At 51.6% G+C, this 8,514-nt stretch overlaps 1 protein-coding gene across 1 annotated transcript in view; it reads right to left on the bottom strand.

Moving 5' to 3' along the window:
* LOC108800761 (kalirin-like) overlaps positions 1–8,514 on the bottom strand; it is a 168,658-nt gene that overhangs the window by 72,610 nt on the left and 87,534 nt on the right. The window contains exon 6 of the mRNA XM_018572755.1: positions 5,143–5,360. Within this exon, the coding sequence (XP_018428257.1) occupies positions 5,143–5,360 (218 nt within the window). The remainder of the gene's footprint in view (positions 1–5,142; positions 5,361–8,514) is intronic.

Raw genomic sequence — 8,514 nt, 5'->3', positions numbered from 1 at the left:
CCCCCCTCCAACCCCCCGCCTCCCGCCAAAACACCATTGACTTTCATTAGGGCCTGCGTGCAAAGGCCGTGACTGCGCTGTAACTATATCTGGCCAACCCAAATTTCAACTAGAAAACACTACAAATCTTTAACCCTTGGACGTCCCGCACAGGGGCCACCCCGGGATTCTATCGATTACTAATCGCTCGATATTATCTGTTCAGATGAAAGAGAACATTGATCAATAGCGAGTCGTGGGCGGCACTTCCAGATCTCGCCCAGCAAGCTGAACAACTTCTGCCCCGCCCCCTTTTCATTCATTGGAATTCAGTTCTGTCAATCACGGAGGCTGAGCGTCACATGTGGGCGTTACCTAGGGCGGTCTGCATGCAAATACAGTCTGCCTGGAACCGCCCACTCCTCCAGACTGACACCCACCAATCAAGGCATTTTGATATTTGCATAACTCCTCCCAAGAGCCCGCCCACTTGAGAGGAGTACCGAGGCAAGGTGCTGTGATTTTTTTAGGGAGCTATGCACGGCACCCTGCCGGCCCCTCCCACCAGTCATGATCGGCCTGCATTGGACAGAGAAGCACAGGGTCCCAGTGATGACCTCACCACATCTAAAATGAAAGTTTTGATTTAAAAATCTCATTAGCATGTTGATGATGGGGGGAGGGGTGGAACCGGGGACAGGAAATTATGAACAGATTAAACTTCAGCTTTGAAGCCCAACCTCAAATCATCATTTTTCGACAGAGTGGGGACGAGAGAAACTTCTGTCAGGTTTAATTTCTGACTGTGACCCCACTGGGTAGAATCGCCTCACTTCCTGTCCCGGGGACCCCCATGCAACAAGTGGAGTGTATCGGTTGTCACTAAGACAGGAAGGCACAGACCGCAATAAAAAAAACATTGGTTGGAAGTTCGGACTCTTCCCGGCTACGTATGGGGTGCGTCACTGCATGAGAGATTTCCCACCACTTCCTGTCCTGACAGGAAGTGCAGGAAAGTCTCCATATTAGGGATAAGAAACCCCCTGACTCAGACTCCACCCCATGTCTGCTCTATCCAAGACAAAAGAAGAAGGCTTCGGCTGGAGTTGGGCTTCAGAGGCACCTATAGAATGGGGAACGATATCTTATCATCGAGGGGCGCAGTCCCTAAAAGTCTCACCTCGGACTGGTCCCGCAACACGCGCCAGAGGTCATGTGAATGGGGCTTATAAGAGGACATCAGTCACCGGACTCCGGCGCCAGCACGCGGCTCCCGTCAATAAAGGGGAAATCAATTTGAATACCGGCTCGGCGTTTCCGTATAGATTTATAACCGCCCGTAAATCTGGTTACACGGCGCGCGGCATTAGCAGCCTGATAATCCTTTAATCGGCGATAATTCCTCCATGCCTGGGGGGGAGGGGGGGGGGGCACACGCGTGTGACATCGCGTGTTCATGTACATGCCGCGACACGGGCGAGGGCACAATGAGGCGCGCTCGGGATCGAAGATAAGAGGGAATTCTCCGAGTTCACAATTAATCCTCCGAAATCACAGAAGACGCAAATTAGTCATAAACTCGGCACCGGAGCCAAAAAACACCGAAATGTTTATAGCCGGGAGAGAACGCCGACACGAGGAATCCGTTACCAGACATTCCCCAACGTGGCAGGGAGCCCGGGGCAGGCTGGGTAATGTGTCTGCCGGTACATAAGAGGGGCCCAACAAAGCATGCTGGGTAATAACAGCACCAAACCGAGCATGCTGGGTAATAGGAGAACCAAACCGAGCATGCTGGGTAATAGGAGAACCAAACCGAGCATGCTGGGTAATAGGAGAACCCATCCGAGCATGCTGGGTAATAGGAGAACCAATCCGAGCATGCTGGGTAATAGGAGAACCAATCCGAGCATGCTGGGTAATAGGAGAACCAATCCGAGCATGCTGGGTAATAGGAGAACCAATCCGAGCATGCTGGGTAATAACAGCACCAAACCGAGCATGCTGGGTAATAAGACAACCAGAGCATGCTGGGTAATAAGACAACCAATCAGAGCATGCTGGGTAATAAGGGAACCAAACCGAGCATGCTGGGTAATAAGATAACCAATCAGAGCATGCTGGGTAATAAGATAACCAATCATTTGTTCATCCATTCACCCGGCCCCCAACCTCCAGAGCAAAGGGGGGGCCCCCACCATGGGGAGGGGGGGGTCATGGGAGCCAGAACGGCACAATGGGCCACACAGGCGGAGGAAAAAGACGACGAGCCCGGCGACAAAGAGCCGCAATCCCGCGTACAACCTCCGATCTGCTACAGCAGGAGAATACATATAATACAGGGGGGTCAGTGTGGAGGCATTTGGGGGGAGCCCCCCGAACTTTACATCTACACCCCCACATTCTTATATTTTGAAGTTGGGGAATTGTCGGGTTTTATCCGCTGCCCATAGAAGGAGAAGTGCCAGAGCTTCTAATATCAGTGCTGAGAAAGACTCTCCTTTGCCGAGGCCGCTCATACTCTATATACAAGGACACCCCCAAAAAAGGAGGGGGGGTGAGAGAAGGCTGAATATACAAGAAGCAATAATAGGGCCAACCTATAGTCCATAATTATGTTTTATTATTCAATCAGTAGAAAGCTAAACACGTTTCGGGGGTTCAGTCTCCCTCCTTCAGGGCTTATGTATTGTATTATTAGTAGAACTCACACAGAGAACCATTATCACAACCCTCCATATCTGAGATGACACAATACACCCCTGGAGGAGGGGAGAGGGTCTGAACCCCAGAAACGCCTTGGCTTTCCTTCTACTCAGGGGCGTAACAATCGCCATAGCGACCCAGGCGGCCACTATGGGGCCCGGCCAGGACATCCCCCTGATGCCGTGTGGGCCGCCCTGGTCGCTATGGCATCTCAGACTGCTGGCTGACACTGGCGGGCGTGAGGAGGAACGCGCCGCTGTTCAGATCACCGACAACCTCAGTGAGTCAGTGATAGCCAGCCGCTGAGGAGGTAAGGCCCGGCGACGGCGGAGGAGATGGGGCCCCGTGACAGAAGAGGAGGCGGGGCTCGGCGACGAAAGAGGCGGGGCTCGGCGACGAAAGAGGAGGCGGGGCTCGGCGACGAAAGAGGAGGCGGGGCTCGGCGACGAAAGAGGAGGCGGGGCTCGACGACGAAAGAGGAGGCGGGGCTCGACGATGAAAGAGGAGGCGGGGCTCGACGATGAAAGAGGAGGCGGGGCTCAACGATGAAAGAGGAGGCGGGGCTCGACGATGAAAGAGGAGGCGGGGCCCGTCGATAACAGAGGAGGCGGGGGCCACCGGCGACCGTGGAAGAGGCTGACAGCGGATCGGGGCCGACAGGTAAGAAGGCCCCGTTATTTCTAGTTACGCCCCCTACTTCTACTGATCATCTGATAATCCTCTCTGTCCATCAGTGTGGCATTCTTACTGTATGTTAGGTTTTAGTTGTGGTCTGTGTCCTATTGGGCAGATTTTCCATGACTTCCTGTCCGGCAGACACAACAGGAAGGGAGATGTGATCTCTACAAAGGAAGGAAGATCCTCTATTATACGGTTGCCACCAAAACAGGTGTCCCCATTTGAGATTTTTTCCCCTCATGTCCGGTTACAAATTTTGGATTTTCCCTCCACTTCCTGCACTGAAGACGGAACAAGAAGCGATTCCTTGTAAGGGAGAGAAATCCCCTCTTAGTTGTTACCAAAACAGGAGTCCCCATTGGAGGATTTCTGCTCAGTTCCTGTTCCGCTGACAACTCAAACTGTTGGGTTCCCCTTTGCCTGGTGACAACAGTCATCCAGAGATATAGAGTGACACGGACAGTAACGAATACCTGATGGGGGTCCCCAACTTCCCGCACTCCATCCAAAACAACAATAACGGCTTTAGATACATCCTAATACTTCTGATCACTTTATATTGTTACAATGTTTCATGTTTTATTCTTTTTGATATTGCAGAAGATTTTCATTTGGAATTCCTTCCCCCACCACACGCAAATACCCCGAATTTCCCGGGACAGTCCCGAATCTTGGACCTCATTTCCCATGATGCCGTGTCTCGGTCACAGAGCCCCTCTGTGTGTGGTCCCCTCATAATTAGGAGGTGGGTTTTGGGTGGGCCACTCTGGTAAGTGGGTGGGGTCTGGGCGGGGCCCGATACCTCATGTGGCCGGGGTTACCTGTATTGCAGATCAAAGCTGAACGAAAGAACATTTGAAGATCCTCCTTATGAGTTCCCTGCGTGCAATGGACAGGAAGTGAGGGTTTTACTTCCTTCAGAACGCGGCCACTTGGCGCCGGAGACGGCGGCTGGATCCGGATTCATCTGCGTTTAACCTGCAGCGTCGCTGGCGGGATAGAAAGCCGCGCTGGGGGCCCCTGCGTACTGTCCTTCCCATTCCACCATCTGACAGGTTCTCTTTGATCTGCAGGTCTCATGGAGGATTTGCTGCATTGTGGAGTCGGGGTGACTGACCCCGCCCTCCTATACGGGTGAAGACGGCGTTGTGATTGGTCCTTTTCTATGCTGAATTCTCCTCCTTTGTCCTCGGCACTCCCGAGATCCAGAAACATAACAAAATACCCAACAGAACGTTGACAAGGAAACATTGTATCGGGTGAAGGGAATACGGCGCTGACAGCGGAGACAGTTCTGCGTGAAATCAAAATGACAGCCGAACGCCTACGCCGCGCGGCAACTCGATTCCTCCCCAATGTTCGCTGGTTTCTTAAAGGGGGACTCCGATCTCACCACAATCTCCACGAGAGCGGCGTGTGTGCAATCCTTGTGACTTCCTCCATACGGTATATATGACGGCGAGTTCTGGCAACATTGGGGTAAGGAGTCGCGCCATTGTTGTCCAGGCTGAGCTGGGACAAGGTATTTTGCCACCCAAGAAAAGGCCAAAGTGCCCCCCCCATTTCAGCAGCTTAGGGTGCCCCCTCTTTGCACCTCGTCTCCTACTAAAGCCCCCAAGGAAGTTGCCCCCTTTGCCTGTCCCTCAGCCCAGCCCCATGTTCAGGGCAGATGGAAGGGGACTCTGTCTGGGAGGGGTGATCACCAAATCCTATCGGGGAACAATGTATTCCATCCGAAAACCAAGCCGACAACAAGGAAATCATCATCATCAGCGTCACATTCCTTTCCCTAAGGAGAGGCGGTACAAGCGCCCGCAGCGGGTTCCGGAGACGGACAAAACCATAAAATACAAAGCGGACTCTGCGCGTCTTACCATGGAGTTCATGGCGAAGTGGTTGTGTTGGGTCTGCAGGTCGAGGGCGTGCTGGTAACTCATCCCGATCTCCGTGTGACCCTGCAGGAAGACCTCCTTGTTGTGAGTGATCCAATCAAACATCTGAAAGAGAACCAACAGATCAGATTATGATGTCATGGATACTACAATATCACACCGTGCCGCTGTCTATATGTTTGGGGACAATTTTAGTATTTATATTCATTTCCAATCCCTGAATAAAACAAATCCTATCAAATCCGGAATTATTTACATTCAATCTTTTTATAACACACAAAATACTGATCCGTCCAATAGGAAAGAACGTCCTAAATGCACGCTTGTTGGCAGCCTGTGTGTAACTGACTATGATAGAGGGAATGGGCTGCCCCTCCTCCGAGTCATTCTTTACTAAATGTATAGCTCTGACATATACCGCAGTGCCGTACAAAGAGCACTGCGCCAGTCACATCAGTCTCTGTGCAGAGGAGCTTACACTCTAATGTCCCCTCCCCCACAGTCACATCAGTCTCTGTGCAGAGGAGCTTACACTCTAATGTCCCCTCCCCCACAGTCACATCAGTCTCTGTGCAGAGGAGCTTACACTCTAATGTCCCCTCCCCCACAGTCACATCAGTCTCTGTGCAGAGGAGCTTACACTCTAATGTCCCCTCCCCCACAGTCACATCAGTCTCTGTGCAGAGGAGCTTACACTCTAATGTCCCCTCCCCCACAGTCACATCAGTCTCTGTGCAGAGGAGCTTACACTCTAATGTCCCCTCCCCCACAGTCACATCAGTCTCTGTGCAGAGGAGCTTACACTCTAATGTCCCCTCCCCCACAGTCACATCAGTCTCTGTGCAGAGGAGCTTACACTCTAATGTCCCCTCCCCCACAGTCACATCAGTCTCTGTGCAGAGGAGCTTACACTCTAATGTCCCCTCCCCCACAGTCACATCAGTCTCTGTGCAGAGGAGCTTACACTCTAATGTCCCCTCCCCCACAGTCACATCAGTCTCTGTGCAGAGGAGCTTACACTCTAATGTCCCCTCCCCCACAGTCACATCAGTCTCTGTACAGAGGAGCTTACACTCTAATATGCCAACAGAAGACAAGTGAAATGTTGATGTTATTTATATCTGGGCCCCCTCCCCCATCGCTGATCCCCCCAATATTCTGTGTTTCATAATTTCAGCCTCTCTGACTACAAGGACGGAACATTCTCTGACCTTTAATCACAATCATCGGGAGATCTGACCGATGCGTCCGGCTTTGGGCAACGTTTCGGCGCAGTGAGACACCTCGGTTGTATCAGATAAGATAATGGCGGGTGGGAGGGTCGGTCCCGACAAATGGCGGGGCGCGCGGGGTTTACCTTTGCGGAGGGCGCACGCACTGCAGATCCCCTCTATGATTACGCAATTAGCAGACGCACCGCTTTCCCTACAATGGCTTCCTTTCATTTTCTGGATGACCGGCTTGCTGTGGAGCTTCTGAAAGGAACTGATTGCATTGCACTTATTCCAAGAATTAATTCCCCTAATTACGGGGAGGAAACGCGCGCGAGCGCTGCGAGCCCCCGAACACCCGGAGAAACGCAGAATATGCAAATGAAATGCTAATAATCATCAAAGCCGCCATCAGAATCCCAGTGCTGCAGGTTCCCTCTGTACAGGACAATCTCAGAGGAAGCGGCACAACCACGGGGGGCCCCCGAAAGAGACGGCGATCTCGGCCTTGTGCCACCCGCGGAGATCCCAGCACCGTCTGCCAAGAACATCAAACCAGTTTATTAGAGCTGCCGCTAACGATTATTTTCAAAATCGATTAGTTAGCCGATTATTCAGTTCGATTAATCGGATAAAAAAATTAAAATAAAATACATTTTAAAAAATGGCTCCAGTGATGGGACTACTAGTTTGTATTGAGAAAGTGTAAAATGATACAGCAATCAATGCAGAATGGCGCCGGCTATAGAGGACTACAAATCCCAGCAATAGTACATTATAGCTGGCAGTATTCTGCATTGCGCTGTATAATGTATTGCTGGGATTTGTAGTCCTCTATAGCTGGCAGTATTCCGCATTGCACTGTATAATGTATTGCTGGGATTTGTAGTCCTCTATAGCTGGCAGTATTCCGCATTGCACTGTATAATGTATTGCTGGGATTTGTAGTCCTCTATACAGCGCAATGCAGAATACCACCAGCTAAAATCCCAGCAATACATTATAGAGCACCATGTGTGGGGCGGTGCAGGCTTACCTGAGCAGTCTTCCAGCGACTTGCTTCTGAGATTGGGCCTGTCTGTCGGCGGCTGCCATCCCCCAACACCTGCTCCTCCTTACTTCTCCCCGCGTCCCTGTGCAGATCGTTGATGTGAGGCGGGGAGGAGGTACGGCGCGTGGATGCGGGCGGGTCTGGCAGCGGCGAGCGTGAGGAGGTGCGGCGCGCAGCGTGCGTGGAGCCGTGAACAGGGCCAACTAAATCGAAAGCCGATTAATCGATAATTGAGAAAGTTGACAACTTTTTCAATCATCGATCAGAATTGTATTTAGTGGATTAGTTGTTGCAGCCCTACAGCTCATAATGGAGGCCAGTAGCAGCTCTCAACAAAAACAGGGCGCCCCTCATCTAGGTGACCCAAAGAATGCGATCCGGGTGTAGAAAGTCCAACGAGTCCAGACTAAAATCTTTAAATATTAGTGTTATCTTATAAACAGGAGGAGCTAAAACAGCCAATGCGTTTTGGGGGCATTGACCCCCCCCCCATCAGGGCTGTATCCTGTTCTTCATAGGATCCCTCCAGAATTTCTCTGGGCTCCATGCAAGAGATGGAGTGATGTCTGTATAGCTCTCCATGTGGATCTTCCAAGGACAGGACTCCCCGAAAATGCTGATTGCTTGGCTGTCTCTGGCCCCAAAACCTCCCGAGTCAATTACACAGAGGAGGCACGGACGCTATTTCTGCTGTAGGCCGGTGACTCCGGGTATGGAAGCCTTCGGATGAACATAACAGAGAGACAACTAGCAATACGCATTCATCTTCTGCCTCATTTCCAGGGACACTTTGCTGCTGCCTTATGGTATAGGGATCAATGGATGTCACCGGCACACCACGAGCATTGTAGTCCAAGGTGCTCGCTTATTTAAAACGCCATGTCATCAGAACTAGGGGGGCCGCGCAGGGTCCCCTTCATCAGGCTCAGCAATGATTTTGGTGTGCTGGTGACATCCATTTATTTATATTGTCTGGCGGCACCGTCCGCCGTCATTA

This window comes from Nanorana parkeri, unplaced genomic scaffold, assembly GCF_000935625.1.
Source record: "Nanorana parkeri isolate BGI_ZX_2015 unplaced genomic scaffold, ASM93562v1 scaffold2123, whole genome shotgun sequence".
Taxonomy (NCBI): domain Eukaryota; kingdom Metazoa; phylum Chordata; class Amphibia; order Anura; family Dicroglossidae; genus Nanorana; species Nanorana parkeri.
Note: the sequence above shows the minus strand (reverse complement) of the source record. Positions and strands in the feature narration are given on the sequence as shown.